Genomic DNA, 18,084 nt, shown 5'->3' with positions numbered 1-18,084 from the left:
GGAGAACATGTAACTTTGTGATGCCAAGCTCTCCCATCAGACGTGAAAGCCATAATGCCTCCTTACATGCCTTAGTGGCAACCACATACTCTGCCTTTGTAGTAGACAATGCAACACACTTTTGTAGCCTGGAGATCCAAGAGACTGCTCCTCCTGTGAAGGTAAACACATACCCAGAAGTGGACTTTCTGCAGTTTGCATGACTAGCATAGTCTGCATCCGTAAAGCCAACGACAGATGCCTTCTTCTTTCCAAAGCAGATGCACAACTCCTTTGTGTCTTTTAGGTATTTCATAATACCTTTCATTGCATCCCAATGCTTCTTGCCAGGGGTTGCCATGTATCTGCTAACTACTCGCACTGCAAAGGCAATGTCAGGACGTGTAGCAACCATAGCATACATCGAATTGCCAACAGCTGAAGCATATGGTATCTTGGCCATTTCAGCCTTCTCATCATCAGATGTAGGGCTGTCCTCTATACTAAGTTTCACATATGGAGGCAATGGAACCCCAATTGTTTTCGCCCCCTCCATATTGAAACGCTGCAAAACTTTGGAGATATACTCTTGCTGAGATAGATAGAGTAAGCCTTTTGATCTATCTTTGAGTATTCGCATGCCAAGAATGTGATTTGCATCACCAAGATCCTTCATGTCAAAGCTGTCATGAAGACTTTGCTTCAATGAATCCAAGGCATGAGTATCCCTGCTAGCAATCAGCATGTCATCAACATACAAAACCAAGATAACCAAGCTGCCATCTGCTGCCTTTTTGGTGTATAAGTAGCGATCCACTTGACTTATATGAAAGCCTTGGGACTGCATGAATGTATCAAACTTATGATACCATTCTCTTGGTGCTTGTTTCAGCCTATACAAGCTCCTTTTGAGTTTACATACAATTTTTTCTTTCCCTTGTTCAACAAACCCTTCAGGCTGCTGCATATATATGTCTTCATGCAGATCACCATGTAAAAACGCAGTCTTTACATCCATCTGTATGAGCTCCATATCCTCAACTGCAGCTGAGTCCAAAATGGTTCTCAATGTAGTCATCTTAACTATAGGAGAGAAAATCTCATCAAAATCAATTCCATGCTTCTGCTTGTACCCCTTTGCAACCAATCTTGCTTTGTACTTTGGTGAGGAAGCAGAAGTGACCTTCATCTTGTAAACCCATTTGCATGGAAGGGTTTTCTGCCCTTTAGGCAACTGCACCAAGTCCCAAGTGCCATTTTTTTCAAGAGATTCCATCTCTAATAGTATGGCTTTATACCATTTCTTGCAGTCCTGTCTGTCCATTGCTTCCTTGAAGCAAGACGGTTCACCATAGTCTGTCAACATGACATAATCAGCTACATTAATTGCACCAGGAACAAACCTGTCAGGTTGTCTAGTAGCCCTAGACGATCTCCTAACTCAATGGTCATTGTTTGCTAGCTATTCTTGCAAATGCTATCTTGGCATTTTAGCCTGCAAATTAGCATTAACAGCTTGCTGTCCTGGCTGTTCCTGCACATGTAATGGCTCATTTTCATAGGCAATAGCTGGTTGATCATTTCAGCATTTACAGGTTCATTTACAATAGGTATTTGCTATTGTACAGTGGGCACATTTTGCTGTCCAAAAGGTATTTCTTCCTGGAGTACAACCCTACGGACCTTCTCAGTCTTTTCGAGCTGTTTGTGCATGCGATCTTCTCGGAAGATAACGTCATTGCTACGTACTACTTTCCTTTTCTTGGGCTCAAGTTTGTTGCGTTTTTCGTTACGAATGTGCACAAAAGTCTCACAACCAAACACTTTCAGATGAGCATATGAAGGTGGCTTGCTCGACCACGCTTCTTGGGGAACTATCCTCCCCAAAGACCTGTTTGGTGATGGATTAATCAAGTGAACGGCTGTCATAATAGCCTCTGTCCAAAAACCATGGGGTAATGTAGCATAAGACAGCATCATACGAACCTTATCCTGTATGGTTCGATTCATACGCTCTGCAACTCCATTTTGGAGCGGATTATTAGGGGCAGTGAGCTCTCTCTTTATCCCTTTGCTGTCACAAAATGCCTGAAAGGCCTTGGACACATATTCACCACCATTGTGAGAGTGAAGACACTTAAGTGTCTTATTTGTCTGATTTTCAGTCAATGCCAAGAATTTTTAAAACTTATCAAGCACTTCATCCTTGCTACGAATGGGATAAACCCATACCTTCCGTGTAGCATCATTGACAAAGGTGACAAAATATTTCTTTTTCCCTAAAGATAATTGTGGCATTTGACATACATCCGAATGTACTAACCTTAGAGGAGAAGATTTCAAATGTTTTCCATAAATACAATGATCACAATGCTCAAAATCAGCATAACGAAGGCAAGGCAAGTAACCCAAACGAGAAAGCACTTTCATTCTTGTTTGACTCATGTGTCCCAACCAACCATGCCACAAAGAAACGCTTGGCTGCTCAATCACGGCAACACATGGTTACGCACACTAGATATATGAAGTGGATACAAAGTACCACTCTTGCAACCTCTGGCAATAACCCTAGATCCCTTACAGATCTTCCATTTTCCATCACCAAAGGTGGTATGAAAACCATCATTATCTAGCTGCCCTGTGCTAATCAAGCTCTCCTTGAGCTGAGGTACATACTGTACATGCTGAAGTGTGAAGACAGAGCCATGCGGAAAGTGTAACTGCACACTGCCAATACTTGCAATCTCACATGCATAGTTGGCCCCAAGATGGACAACACCATGTCGACCCCCTGTATGGGCGGAGAACCACTCACGATGAGGGGTGACATGAAAGGAAGCACCTGAATCGAGAATCCAGGTATGCATGCCATTATCTGTATCTGCAAGTAAAGCATGTGCACCAAAGTGTGAAGAGACATAGAGTACGTCACTCCCACTGTCACCGTCATGAGTGACTACATTCACCTCTTCAATTTTTACACTGCTCTTCTTAGGCTGACTGTCCTTCTTCTCTTCCTTGCTATCATCTATCTTCTTGCCTTTTCCTTTCTCTTTCTTCCATTTGTAGCAGTCATGTTTAAAGTGACCCTTCTTGCTACAATGATGGCATTCAACATCTTTGCCACGTGATTTACTGCGTCCCTTGCCATCATATTTGCCCTTTTACAGTGATTTGCCCTTAGTATGCCAAGCATTGGAAGACTTGATGCATTGTTCCGCCGATTCATCTCTTCCATAAGTAGAGCACTCTCTACATCAGTATACAAAAGGATTACATTAGAATTGGTCATAGCAGTCCTGAATGTATCTCAACTCTCTGGTAGAGTGCAAAGCAAGAAATCAGCCTTAAATTCCTCATCAATCATGAACTTCAAGGCAACCAGCTGGCTGAAAATTGAGTTAAACTCACTCAAGTGAGTAGACATTGCTATACCCTCTTTTATATGCAAATCCATAAGCTTTTTCAGCCAATACACTTTGCTTGCAGCACTCTTTTGTGCATACAGTTCTTCTAGTCTAGTCCATATAGCATATGCAGAATCCAAATCTTCAATGTTGAAGAGCAAGGCATCAGAAATCGATAGCTCTATGGTTGAGCGTGCAAGCTTATTTAACTCATCCCAATCGTCCTGTTCCATGTCCACGGGCTTTGCCCCTTTGGTTTTGATTGGCTTTGCCTGCTTCTTTTGCAACAGGATATTGTAGCATTGCTTTTGCCAAACTGCAAAGTTATGTGCGCCTTCAAGCTTCTTTATGTGCATCAGATTACTGCTGTCATTGCTGCCAACCATGATTTTCAGCCCAAATGTGACAAAAAAAAACAGCAAATGTAGGCCCAAAATTGTCACCCAAGTGACCAAGGTATAAACAAGTACCAATCAGCAATAAATGACCATGTAGAAGCACATATTTCAGATCTGTAATTAAATTTTCAGAAGCACCAAACCATGTGCTACAGCATTATCCAACTGATTACAGCTGTTCCAAGGGCATATGCATCACATTACATGAGGAATCCCAAAATTTCAGCTGCAATCTCTGTTGTACATGTATCCACGGGCATAAAATTTGACACGAACGGTCAAAAGCCCCAAAATTTAGTGCTCGAAGTATCAAACACACATCAGCATTTCATCTGTCATACATGGACAGGCTAGTTTTGCCAAAATAGAGCAATTTCAGCAAAACCCCCAAATTTTACCAAGTATTGATGTCCAAATTGCGTGGAATTCAACCTACATGTACATAAAATGCCCAAATGTTGCACAAATTTTGCCCAAACTGCAAAAGCCCCAAAATTCACGGGGTCCAATGTGCATCAATGTCAAGAAATTGGGTAAAATTCAGCCCAATTTGTGCATGTACATGAAAAGCCCCAAATGTCGGGAACAAAATGTCACAAATTTCTGCAATTTCTGAGGCAAATTTGCTTGTTCTGCATCACAATCCCCAAATCTAGAAAAAGCCCCAGATTTTATGGATCCAATGTTGAGAAATTTCACTCAGATGAGCAAAATTTCAATAATTGTGGTGAAATTTCCAATTTAAATGCGCACAATGTTTGCAATTTTTGACGTAGATGCCTCAATTTTGCATGAACAGTACTCAGTTTGGAGAAGCCCCAAATTTCTGGGCCAAGATTGCACAAATCTGACCTTTTGTGCTTGTACGCGCGAATGCTTGGCAAGGGAAGAAGATTTTTTTTTTTCCAAGAATTTGCCAGAAAAATGACAAGAAGAAAATAAATGTCACGTATGATGTTGACTCGTTAGGTCAGGACTGGGCGCGCTTGCGTTAAGTCGCCCACCGTGAAGTTCATGTCGCTTGCTGGTCTCGTCGCGTGCTGTGAAGTCGCCCGCTTGGTCACGCGACTGACCTGTCCAGCTCGTCACCTGCTCGCCCAGCCCGTCGCATGCTCATCAGCCCGTCAACTGCCTGTTGCTCCTGTCGACTGCCTCTCAACTGCCACTCGTCAAACTCCTGCAACACACCGAGCCTGCCTGCGACCTGTCCGTTGCTCCTGTCGATTGCCTCGCAACTTCTACTTGTCGAACTCTTGCAACACACGAGCTTGCCTGCGACTCCCCTATACTTGTCGACTGTCAACTGCTACTCGTCGAACTCCTGTAACACCTTGGCTGTCTCTTGCTAACTTTGATACCAGTTTGTAGGGACCGGTTAGGCACGGAGATCGAGACACTGTCGTTACGTGCAATGAGAGACAAAGAGAGTGAGAGAGAGCAGAGTAGAGAGTGAACACGTTTTCAGGTACAATGACGAGAGTGTACCTTTAGTTTTTTTTTTGATAGATATATATGTGTAAGTACAAGTGCTAAGGGTGTGTTTACATCCGAGCACATTTAAAAGGCACGAGGCCTTTATTCCCAATATACAAAAAGCACATGAACTGAGAATCTTTTGCCAATTGCATAAACATTTCAGCTGCTGTCCTCAGCTGGTCTTTATATAGGTCATCAAATTCCTCCCACATTTTGGTCTAAACCTACATTGTTAGCTTTGCTGTCCATATTGTAAGCCTATTCCAAGATTAGGCATTGCATTTTTTCCAACACTTTTTGAATTTCAGATTAAGAAGCATCATCCCTACTTGATCCATCTCACTATCTAAAGACATTCTTGTTATAAATGCTCAGTTGAATACATTATTAGCACCAGAAAGCTTTTGACCTTTAACTAGGTGCCTTGGGCCCACCAATTTAAGGGAGTTAATGGCGTCCCAGTGATGGAACCTTGAAACCAGCCTTCCTTCTTGGGTAGGGTGGTACTAACTTGATTAATAAATAATTATAGCAAGCATAAAATTCACATAAACTGAAAATACAAATGTTACCACTTTAATCTTGGACATTGGATAGTTTGTTGGTCCCAAAATTAGCACCCCTTGTGGTATTTCTTTGCACTTGGTTCAAAGAGAATAGGAGACGGAGGGGAGTGCGATACGTCAAACCTCCTACCCATAAGGCAAAATCCCATTCCAACCCCCTAAAACAATGCTAGGCTACCCCCCCGAGCACTTGCATTTCCTACTACACGAGACTATCCCTATGAACAGACCTTTCGCTAACAGAGCCAGTCTAAGCCTCTCGAAGCGATAATCATGATCCCCTTGGAGTAGGTCTTGTAGCTAGCTTGGGGGTAGTTTAGCATGATCTTTTCTTTTATTTTGTTCGTCAATATTTTCAATCAGAGATCTAGATTCTAGCAAACACAAACAGTTCTTTCAAATGTATATCAAATGATGCAATGACAATCACACCATCGTGTAATTCACAGCTTCACATGGCCAAGGTAGACCTTATCTTAAGGTAACCTTACATTCTAATGAGGATTCTCCTCTCCATAAAGAAGTGTTAAGTATATCTCTTACAACATGTTAAGCAAGGCATAAATTTTCCATTTGGGCTATCTTACCCAACATAAGCGAAATTCCTTAAAGAAATATATTGTGCCAATAACTTAATGAGATGACTTATAAGATGCTTAAATAAACATTCACTTTTCATAACAAGCATTAATTAACTTTAACCTTGTCGCGTTTGACCATAACTATATCAAGTGCACATAAAGACATATGTGCAATAACCTCTGGCAACTATTTTCAACATGATTCTACGATTTAGAATCTCAATTAATCTAGCTGCAATTCATAGTGATTAATCGTTTATGCATGTACTAGTATGCTTTCTCGATGTGAAATTTCGCCATAAACCTTATTATTTTATGTGACGAAATAATAACCTAGTAATGAATAGCTTGGTTTGGCATAACGACATTGGGAATTTCGTCTTTGCCCGTGCTCACGTTTGCCACGCCTGATGTTCCGTTGGTAGTAGTAACTCTGGCAATCTCGGGCACTCCCGTATCTTTGGCAATACCTGTTTCAGTTGCGATGGTTCCCATGGTCCTTCGACCTCGTCGCTTTGGAGCCATTTTTCTTAAGTGGATTCGAGAGACAAAGGAGGAATGAATTTGAGATGGGAGAGCGTAAGAGAAGATGGCTCAGTCGAAAACCGAGATAGGGGGGAATTGAGCTACTCTCTCCCTTGCAGCCTCTTGGGGTAACCTCTCTCTCTCTCTCTCTCTCTCTCTCTCTCTCTCAAGCTTTTTCTCGCAGCCTCTTGGGGGGGTATCCTTCTACTTTCCTCTTTCTACCTCTCTCTCGCAGTCTCTAGGGGTTTCCTTGTGCTTTTTCTAAACTGCTCCCCATACCTCCTATTTATAGCTAAACAAGAGAAGATGGGTTGTGGCTGAGAAGAAGAGCTCTTTATGGAGAGGATCTTGGTAAAATCAGCGATCTGAAACTTCTGGGATGCAATTTGATGCTTAAATCACAAATTTGATGGTTCCGTTGGCTCCGAAAGGGGGGTAAAACCACTAAGTCACTTGGTTAGAAATCTTTCAGATCGCTCCTCCTTGTTCGAAGTGCTGTTTACTGTTTGTAAACTGCGATCATGACGTGCACGATTTCGCCAATCATTCTTTTTTTTGTATTAAATCTTCAAAACTGGCTGAAAGAAATCACTTGCTTTTTTTTTACATGACATCTTGTTCTAAAAATTTTCGTATCTTTTTAGGATATTTACAATAAATAATATCTAAAATATACTAGTCTTGTAAAAAAATCTAATATTTTTGGACCATCTATACTATACACATTGACACTAATGATTAATATGGTTTATAACTCTCGTTCACGTTGTAACTTCCGTGATGGGTGGCTACATTCCTTGTCAATTCGGAAAAAATGTTGGGTTACGACTCTCGGTTTTTTAAATTGATATTTTTAATTAAAGAGCTAGTTATTAACGTTAGTTAGTTTTTACTTTAGTTAGTAACCTTACTAACTTATTAATTGACTAACTAACTTTTGAACTAACCAACTAACTTTTAGTTGCGTGGAAGTATTACATGGTGTGACCAGAGTGTTGAAGAGCTAGAGCTTCATCCGAGGCTCCTAAAATTGTATGTGTGCATACTGGCTTTGTTATGATAGAGAGTGCGAGGATCGAGACACACAATGCTTTCACACACACACACACACACACACAGAGTGTGTGTGTGTGCAGAGTAGAGAGGAGAGTGTGAGCACAACACAATGTATATTCAGTACAATGACGAGTGTACCTCTTTAGGTTTTAGATAGATATATATGAAAGTACAAATGTACTAAGGGTGTGTTTACATCCGTGCACGTATAAAAGACACGATGGCCCTTTATTCCCAACAACCTCCCACCTAAAGGCAATGTGTCTTAATAGGACAAAAGAATCAGCTAAATTTAGGTATGTACAAAGCTGAAATACATATACCTATCCAACTCCCATCATCTGTCGGCAATGAGCAAACCGCTCTGTTGGAAGACCCTTCGTGAGGAGGTTTGTAGGATTATCATCTTTATGCACTTTGACAAGCTCAATGCTCTTGCTGTCAAGTACATCTCTAATGAAGTGATACTTCACCTGTATGTGCTTCGTCTTTGCATGAAAGACGGGATTCCGTGCTAGCATGATAGCACCTTGACTATCACAATGGAGAACATGTAATTTTGTAATGCCAAACTCTCCCACCAGACGTGAAAGCCATAAAGCCTCCTTGCATGCCTTAGTGGCAGCTACATACACTACCTCTGTAGTAGACAATGCAACACACTTTTGTAGCCCGGAGATCCAAGAGACTGCTCCTCCTGTGAAGGTAAACACATACTCAGAAGTGAACTTTTTGCAGTCCGCATGACCAGCATAGTCTGCATCCGTAAAGCCAACGACAAATGCCTTTTACTTTCCAAAGTAGATGCACAAATACTTTGTGCCTTTGAGGTATCCCATAATACCTTTCACCACTTCCCAATGCTTTTTACCAGGGTTTGCCATGTATTTGCTAACCACTTCCATTGCAAAGGCAATGTCAGGACTTGTAGTTTCTGTGTGTTTGTGTGGTCTATGTTTGCTATTTTTTTTTTCTTTTTTTTGGCTTTTTTTGTTAAATATTGTTTGTTTTTTTATAAAAATGTTTGTTGTTGTTTTTTATTTCTATTTTTCTTGGTTTTCTGTTTCTTTTGTTTGTGGTTGGCTTTCGTTTGGTTTTTTGTTTGTTTGTTTGTTTTTTTTTAAATTTTTGGTTTTAAAAAAAGATTTTAATAATTTTTGTTTTCAATGATTAAGATGGTGTTTGTTGTTGGTTTTTGGTTTGTGTTTTTTTTTGGTTTTTTAAAAACTTTTTGGGGTAAATTTAAATTTAAATGTGGTTTGTTTATTAAAAGTGAGCGCACCCTCGTTCCAAGTATGCATGCCATCATCCGTATCTGCAAGTAAAGCATGTGTACTAAAGTGTGAAGAGGCAAAGAGTACGTCATTTCCACTATCACTGTCATGAGTGACTACATTCACCTCTTCAATTTTGACATTGCTATTCTTAGGTTGACTTTCTTTTTTCTCTTCCTTGCTATCATTTGTTTTCTTGCCCTTTCCTTTCTTTTCTTCTTTTTGTAGTAGTCACGTTTTAAAGTGACCCTTCTTGCCACAATGATGGCATTCAACATCCTTACTATGTGATTTACTGCGTCCCTTGCTATCATATTTGCCCCTAGTATGCAAAGCATTGGAAGACTTACTAGATGCATTGTTCTGCTGATTCATTTTTTCCATAAGTAGAGCACTCTCTACATCAACATACATAAGGATCGCATTAGAATTACTCATAGTAGTCCTGAATGTATCCCAACTCTCTGCAGAGTGCAAAGCAAGAGCCTAGCCTTAAATTCTTCATCAATCATGAACTTCAAGGCAACTAGCTGGCTGAAAATGGAGTTAAACTCACTCAAGTGAGTAGACATTGCTGTACCCTCTTTCATACGCAAATCCATAAGCTTTTTCAGCCAATAAACTTTGCTTGCGGCACTCTTTTGTGCATACAGTTCTTCCAGTGGAGTCCAAATAGCATAGGCAGAATCCAAACCTTCAATATTAAACAACAAGGCATCACAAATCGATAGCTCGATGGTTGAGCGTGCAAGCTCATTTAACTCATCTCAGTCTTCTTGTTCCATATCTGCGGGCTTTGCCCCTTTGGTCTTAATCGGCTTTGCCTGGTTCTTCTGCAACAGGATATTATAGCACCGTTTTTGCCAGACTGCAAAGTTATGTGCTCCTTCAAGCTTCTTAATGTGTATGAGATGACTGTTGTCACTACTGCCAACCATTATTTTCAGTACAAATGTGACAAAAAAATTCAGCAAATGCACGCCCAAACCGTCACACAAGTGACCAAGGTACAAAAAAGCACGAACCAGCAATAAATAACCACGTAAAAGCAGAAAATTTCAGATCTGCAGATAAATTTTCAGAAGCACTAAACCTTGTGCTACAGCACTCCACAACTAATTGCAGCTGTTCCAAGGACAAATGCATCACATTACATGAGAAGTCCCAAATTTTAGCTGCAATTTTTGTTGTACATGTACCCACGGGCACAAAATTTGATACGCACGGTCAAAAAACCTAAAATTTTTGTGCTCAAAGCATCAACCATATATCTGCACTGTCTCTGACATGCATAGAGTAGATCAATTATGCCAAAATAGAGCAATTTCAGCAAAACCCCCAAATTTTTCCAAGAGCTAGATGTCCAAATTGCATGGAATTAAACCTGCATGTACATAAAATGACCAAATGGCGCACAAATTTCGCCCAAACAGCAAAAGCCCCAAATTGCATGGGGCTCAATGTGAATCAATGTTGAGAAATTGGGTAAATTTCAGCCCAATTTTTTCATGTACATGAAAAGCCCCAAATGTCGGAGGCAAAATGTCACAAATTCCTGCAATTTTTGAGACAAATATCACTGTTATGTCTTGCTCGCATCAAATCTGGACAAAGCCCCAAAATTTTCGGGTTCAATATACACAAATTCCAATGAAATTGAAAAAATTCAGTATGCACAAATTCCAGTGAAATTAAAAAAAATTCACTAAAATGTGAAAAGCCCCAAAATTCCCTAGCAAATGTGCACCGATTTTGCAATTTCTAAGTCAAATTGTCCAGTTCTGCATTTAAGTCTCCAAATCCGAGAAAAACCCCAATTTTTCAAGAGCAAATGTGCATAGATTTGTATTCTGTGCTTATACACGCGAATGTCGAGTAGGGAAAGGGAAGGAAACCTCATTTTTTCTTTTCTTTTAGATTTTAGAAAAAGAAAAAAAGAAAAAACGTTGATGACGCCTGGTCATGCCCTCACGTGTGACCTGTCGGACAGGTCACAGCCTTCACGTCGGAGCGCCCGCTGAAGCTCGTCTTGTTGCCGCATGTCAGCTGCTTGACCCGTCCACTTGGCAGCGCGTTAGTTACCTAACCTACCCGTCGACTTGTAGCGTGCCCTGTGACACCTGCAACTCCTGCTTGCGTGCGACACCTGCAACCTCTCCTCACCTGCGACACTTCCTGCTCACCTGCGTCACCTGCAACTTCCTCCTCGCCTGCGACACTTCTTGCTTTGATACTAGTTTGTTATGACAGAGTGTGAGGATTGAGACACACAATGCTTTCTCATAGGAGAGAGAGAGAGAGCGAGTGCAGAGTAGAGAGGAGAGTGTGAGCACGACACAATGTATATTTGGTACAATGACAAGTGTACCTCTTTAGGTTTTAGATAGATATATATGAAAGTACAAATGTGCTAAGGGTGTGTTCACACCCGTGCACATATAAAAGACACAATGGCTCTTTATTCCCAACAAGCTCTCCATCGACCCTAGAGCCACATAGCATTGTGTCAATCTATCCTTTGCTTCTCTCCTCAAAGTAAATCTCAGCCCTGCAAATGTAATCCCCAAGTAAACATATCTCTAGATGACCTTCACTCTCTTTCTTCCATATGTGAAATGGGATACTAATCGTCAAATCCACTAGGAGGAAGTGTTAAACACAATAACCTTTGTTTTCCCAAGGTACATCGTGAGATCCTTGTCCTAAGTTATAGAAGGCCTATAGTGCATCTAGGTGGTGCTGCAATCCCTTGAGTGTGCTAGAGACGAGGACTATGTTATTGGCATACAATAATATGGGTATCAATGCTCCCTCCAAGATAGCTCTCTTCCCTCCAAGTCCATCAATGTCGCTTGCTATCTCATCAATATAAAGGCCGAATAGTGTAGGTGAGAGTAGGCATCCTTGTTTTACTCCAATGGTGTTGGTGATCTTTGAAAGCCCTCTTGGTGCTCTTAACTGTCCTATAATAACAGACGGTCTTGAGCCACGTTCTCTTGGATCACTTCCCTTGTTATTTGAGATGCATATGCATCCTTTTGATCCTTTTTGAGCCCTTTTGAGCAAGCACCGATTGCGTTTCAACTCGTGCTTCCTCTGGCATGAGATATTTGATGGCTACATGCAATAGTTGCTATATCAATTTTCATTGGACCTTCCATCCCAAAGGACAGCTTCCCTTGATCAGTTGATACATAATGTGAAAATGGTTGCTAGGCAATATGGAATACATTATGCTACCCTACGGAGGCAATAGTTGCAAGCTGCCAATAAATTCTTGGATCGGATACACTCTCTTTTGATGGATTCGCCCCAAAATTCTGGTTTATTTTCCATCTCTACAAGATTGGCACAGCTTGTTGACACTTTTCAAAAGAGATCATACCAATAGGCCAAACTTGCTACACTATTAGAGAGAGTGCAAGTCACTAAGTATCAGTCACATAAATTTATTGTGGCTTTCATGCTTCCTTTGCTAGGGAAAATGTGGTCCTTCTGAGGGGCTCCGAGGTGAAATGGTCATAGATCGGTGAGCAATTGTGCAAATGTATAGAATCTATTTCATGGACTTGCTTGGATCGCAGTCCTGTGTTTCTCTTGCAATTAGTGCAGCACGTTCATTGTTTTGTGATTTGGTTAAAGATCAAGTCCCATCAAATGTTGCTAGCAGTTTGAATATGGATATTACACAAGATGAGGTCATGGATGTCCTCTTGCATTTGCCTAAAGATAAGAGCCCAGGGTGGGATGGTATCACCAATGAGTTTTTTGAGATCTATGCCACTCACTTGGCTGCACCTTTGACAGCCTTATACAAGTAGATTTGGACAATTGGACACATGCTGCCCTCTTGGAAGGAGGGTCTAATTAAACTACTCCCTAAAGTGCCATCCCCTTAGCCTTGAAGCATTGGTGATCAATCTCGTTGATGGGCTCTTTGTATAAGATCTTTACCAAGGTTCCGGCTAATAGATTACATGAACACCTTCCAACCATTATTCACCCTGCCCAATATGGATTTATAAAAGGGCACAATATTCTGCACAACATCTTGAATGTCTAGATGGAGATGGATTATGGTCAATACATGAAAAAGGAAATGGTGATGGTTCAGTTGGACCTTGAAAAAGCCTTGGATCATTTGGAATGCTCCTTCTTGGGTGAGTTGATCCAAGCCATGGGTTTTGGTCTGAGAATGTTTGGACTTATCAATACTACCAATGCAAATTTCTCTTCAAGAGTTCTGCTCAATGGTGGTGTCACAACACCCGTCCGCCTTCGTCGATTAGTTAGGTATGGTTGCCTGTTGAATCTTTTGTTCTTTGCCTTGGCTACCCACCCCATTCTAACGATGTTGTCTTGTCTAGTGGCCAATGGTAAGGTGGTCGGACTCTCTCCCTTCACTGGAATAGTTGGTGGGGTAGGCCTTAGCAAATGACACCTGCATGTTTCTTAAGGCTGATCCAGATAATATACAAAGAGTGATGGCCACATGGGACTTATTTGCGCTTGCCTTAAGACTACACGTGAATGCATCTAAATCGGCCCTTATCAATTACACTAAGAGTGATCTCTAGGCCTTGGGTTGACAAGGCGAGGTGGTTTTTAGAGTTTCTTTTTTAGGCACTTGGGCTAACCTTTGGGAGTGTAGGCTTCGCCTAAAGTGCTAATGGATTGGATCTCCTCGGATATTATGGATAAGTTTGTCTTTTGGAATGGGCTTGGCCTTTCCACGTAAGATGAAAAATAGTGCAAACAATCATGGTGCCGATGGTTTCATATTGCATGTCCTTACACTCTTGTATAGTACGGGGGAGTTTCAGAAACGAGAAAAACGGAGTTTCCGAGTTTTGGAGTTTCGGCCAAATTTTGGAAACGGGGAAGCGACGTTTCGGATTGTACACTAAAATAAATATGCTATTACATGGATATGTAAATATATCAATCCTACAACAACATGTATCGAAGTTTTGTACAAAAATTTTGAGTCTTCATGTCATATGATCAAAATCATGATTCATTACACGTCATGAGTGAAGACTCAATGGTTAAGACAATTTAGTCATCTAACATACAAGTTAGGACCCATGCGTGGGACATGGCTTCTCCTCATAATGGGGGCCTTACGACTTAGAACACCATGGATCATTGGTGGTACCTTATGAGGGTGGGACGTTGAGCATATCTAACATGGACATCCCAAGTTTGTGGACCCCGTGCAGGCTGATATGAAAGTGCTCTTTCCTTTCTTACGCTTTTGGGGTTGTTGGCATATATGGACTATGAGGAATGCATTCATTTTTGATGCTTCATCGGGTGTGCAGAGTCATATAGCCCACTTGAAGGATTTCCTCACTTTCAGCTCCACTTGATTGAGTTAATAGATATTCTCCCTAGACAGGATTTGCTTGCTTGGCACACTGTAGTTTCTTTTGCCCTCCTTTAGTCACTCTGCTTCCTTTGTACCTTGACTGTGATGTCTCAGATTATACGCACGATGGCCTAGAGCCATCCTGTATCTTGTAACTATGTAATCTTGTACCTTTTTTGTAATTAATACAATTACCTTTTATGTGTGAGAGAGAGAGAGATCATGGTTTTTCTTCTACCAAGCACCAGCTCACCAAGCCTCTATGCATGTTTGTATGGCTTTACTGTTTTTGAAGTTGATGTAGTTGCACTACACTCATGCCAGCAAGGTTGGGGTAAGAGTATTTAAACAAAGGTGTCATCGCATACCTCCAAATCATTGCTGTATCTTATAGGCATTGCATAAAACTCCAAATAAGCCCTAGAGCAAGTGGGTTATATAATCGGATTTACTGTTAAAACTTGGGAGGTAATAACTATTGAAGTGCATTCACAATGAAAGTTGGCTGAAATAAAAAAGAATTGGAATAACTTGGTTTTCATGAATGGTGAGACCGTGAGTAAATGCTACATACCATGTGGTTGAAGAGTTCCCTCTCAATGCTATAGTAGGGATTGTGACTAATATACTGGAAGTCTCTCCCATATCGGTTGTAGGGCTTAGATACATAACCTCATGAAATGATGCTGCTTGTACCTCTTTGGATGTTGATGGTGTCACCTAGAAGCCCCTTATTACCATTAGTGTTGGACTTCATGCATGGTTCACTTATGGGGCTTTCCTTCTTGTGGTTATAATATTAGATTTCTTGCATGATTCATTGTATTAAGAGTCCATTGCTTTTAATGTCTATCTTTCCTTACAGAAAGTAAGTTGATAAGAGGTTCTTCCCATTCATCACTAGGCTTCTTAAGGCACTTGATTAGTTTGAGTAAACTTTTGCCTACATAAGAGGATTCCTCAAAATGAATTATCAATGATGTTAGTATGACCTGCATATTGTTGATTAGTTTGCTCTTGTTTTCTGGTCTTTGTAGCCTGATGAAACATATTTTTTACGTGTGAAGAAAGAGTTGGAGGACCTTGGGGTTACTTGAGTAATAGAAATTCTGAAAGACAATCATGGACCTTGGGCCCATTGGGCAAGAAAAAACGTGAGGATATTATATTACAAATCTATTCAAAAAGTGTAATGGATGTATTTTACTCAAAGCTAAAGATATCTGTATACATAAATAGGACCTCATTGAAGATTCCTTTTTGTTAAGTGTTGGCGGAAGATTTACCATCCACGTGTTAAAATTTTATGACAATTTATTAATCTCATTGCAATATTTTGATGCATATATTTTACTCAAAGCTAAAGATATCTGTATAAATAAATAGGACCTCATTGAAGATTCCTTATTGTTAAGTGTTGGCGGAAGATTTACCATCCACTTGTTAAAATTTTATGACAATTTATTAATCTCATTGCAATATTTTGATGCTCATAAGCTTTGATGCAATTGAACACTTATTCATGATTTGTTTATTATACTATAGGGATGAGCCTGCAATAATTGTAGTAACTGCCATGCATGATATAATAAGTTGAAGTTCACTACCGTTTTACCATTTGTGAAAAGTGCAGGGATTCACAAGAGAAATGATCTTATTACTTTTCAGAGAAGCATTTTTTAATAGCAAAAGTACATATCTGTAAGGACAAGTTTGTTAAGGAGTATTTGATTGCTTGCTTTGGTGCTTTATAAATGAATAAAGGAGGCAAAAATAGCTGACAGAGAATTTGAGATGTTTGGCGTTTCCTATTTGGTGATACATCATTGTCCAAGTTTAATTTGTGGTAGATGTAAATGTAAGATTGAAAAGCTTATTCCACCATCCTTTGAGAGCTATAAAGCTCACAATAGCCCACCAGGTAAGATTTCTTGAATTGTCAGGGTTTATCACTGGTCACAAAACATACTAAATGCTTTCCCTTGGAGGGTTTCAAGAAGGGTAGTGGTGCTTGATTATTGAGCAATATTGAGGAGACTAATGGTCTTAACATTGATATCCCCTTTCCCTATGTAGGCTTGAGGGATTTTTTCATGATATACCCCTTGTTGCAAGGGGTGGGACTAACTTTACAATGCAGCCCTTTAGCTTGTTGCATGATGTGCAAAAGAAGTTGGGGTTTTCTTCTTTTGCAGGTTTCTAGGAGGCCTATGCATGCCATCGGCTTTGGACTGTAGCATTTTCTCTATGCTATTTGGCGGTTCTTGTAAATTATCTTAGCATCCTTTTTGTGTAGGCTCTTATAATTCAACCATCCCTAAGCATCCATGTTTATTGTGCGAGATATGATAAAGATACCAGTAACATTTTTTCTATGCTATCTGGCCATTCTTGTAAATTATTTTAGCACTCTTGTTATGTAGGCTCTTATAATTCAACCATCCCTAAGCATCCATGTTTATTGCGTGAGATAAGATTAAGATACCATTTTCCTTTGCACATCTAAGGTTGGTTTCTCTATGAAGTGCATCTGAGGTTGGTTTACTACTCACATAGAATATATTACCTTTTTGTACATTCATTCTCTCATGTTCAGTCGTGTACTTATATTACATGGTTCCACCAAAGAAAAAGGTTAGCAGTAGTGATCACTCAGTTGGATGCCAATGTTTGCATGGTGTTTCATGTAACCTGGACTCTTATCTGCTCGATTACTCGGTTGGTCCTCCTCCGTAGATCACTTAGGAAGGTTGCTGTGTGATCAAGGACCATTGTTCATTTGGCTTGTGGGCTATCCTAGTTGCGTATGGTTATCTCAGGAAAAAAAGGAGGAAGTCTATCCTAAACTCTAATCAGCAAAATTGTTAAGAGCTATAGCAGAAACTTTATACACTCGAGCCATCTTCCTAGTTCTTTTGTAGGCATTCAACACAGCCGAGTGGCATCCCTTCAAGTTTCAAAGAGATCTAGAGAATTAGGTGCTTTCTTGAAGAGCCGTGTTCCTAAAACATCCGTGTGCCAAATGACCATTGGGAAGATTAGACTCTAGGCCCGTAGGAACTCTTCATCCCTGTGGGACCCCTCCCCAAAGAAGATCAGCAGCATCCGTATCTTATTATTAAACCCTGAATAGACGTTCCATTCACTCTTTACTCCCTTTACATAGGAAGTTGAGCCCACCTTAATCGCTGTTGCGAACTAATCCCTTGCCGGGAAGATTATGGTGACTAACTTCATCAGGATGATGGAGATGCAGTCCACCAACCTTTGATCCTTCTCTTCTCTCCAAGTGCCAAGTTTGGAAAGGGGTACTTTACCTTCCTCCATTCCTTTCAACTTTGAGGAAGATCCTTCTGTCACCCCTTTTGAAGTCCCTCCTTTTCCTAAAAAGCTCCACAGCCTTTTACCTCTATTCATCGCCGAGGATTCGATTGGTCCTTTACACGACCTT

General features: G+C 40.5%; 1 protein-coding gene across 4 annotated transcripts in view; it reads left to right on the top strand.

Moving 5' to 3' along the window:
• The window catches only part of LOC148009711 (uncharacterized), an 89,670-nt gene extending 73,782 nt beyond the window's left edge, over window positions 1-15,888 (top strand). For all 4 annotated transcript variants that reach the window (XR_015689789.1, XM_087673460.1, XM_087673458.1 and 1 more), the window contains one exon: window positions 15,671-15,888. Coding sequence is in view for 3 of the 4 variants with exons in the window: in XM_087673459.1 (XP_087529585.1) it covers window positions 15,671-15,730 (60 nt within the window). In the remaining variant the exon portion in view is untranslated. The remainder of the gene's footprint in view (window positions 1-15,670) is intronic.
• The last annotated feature ends 2,196 nt before the right edge of the window (window positions 15,889-18,084 follow it).

Source organism: Lygodium microphyllum, chromosome 30 (genome assembly GCF_053477565.2).
Source record: "Lygodium microphyllum isolate KBCC chromosome 30, Lygodium_microphyllum_v1.1.10, whole genome shotgun sequence".
Lineage (NCBI taxonomy): Eukaryota > Viridiplantae > Streptophyta > Polypodiopsida > Schizaeales > Lygodiaceae > Lygodium > Lygodium microphyllum.
This window is presented reverse-complemented; position numbering and strand designations above follow the sequence as displayed.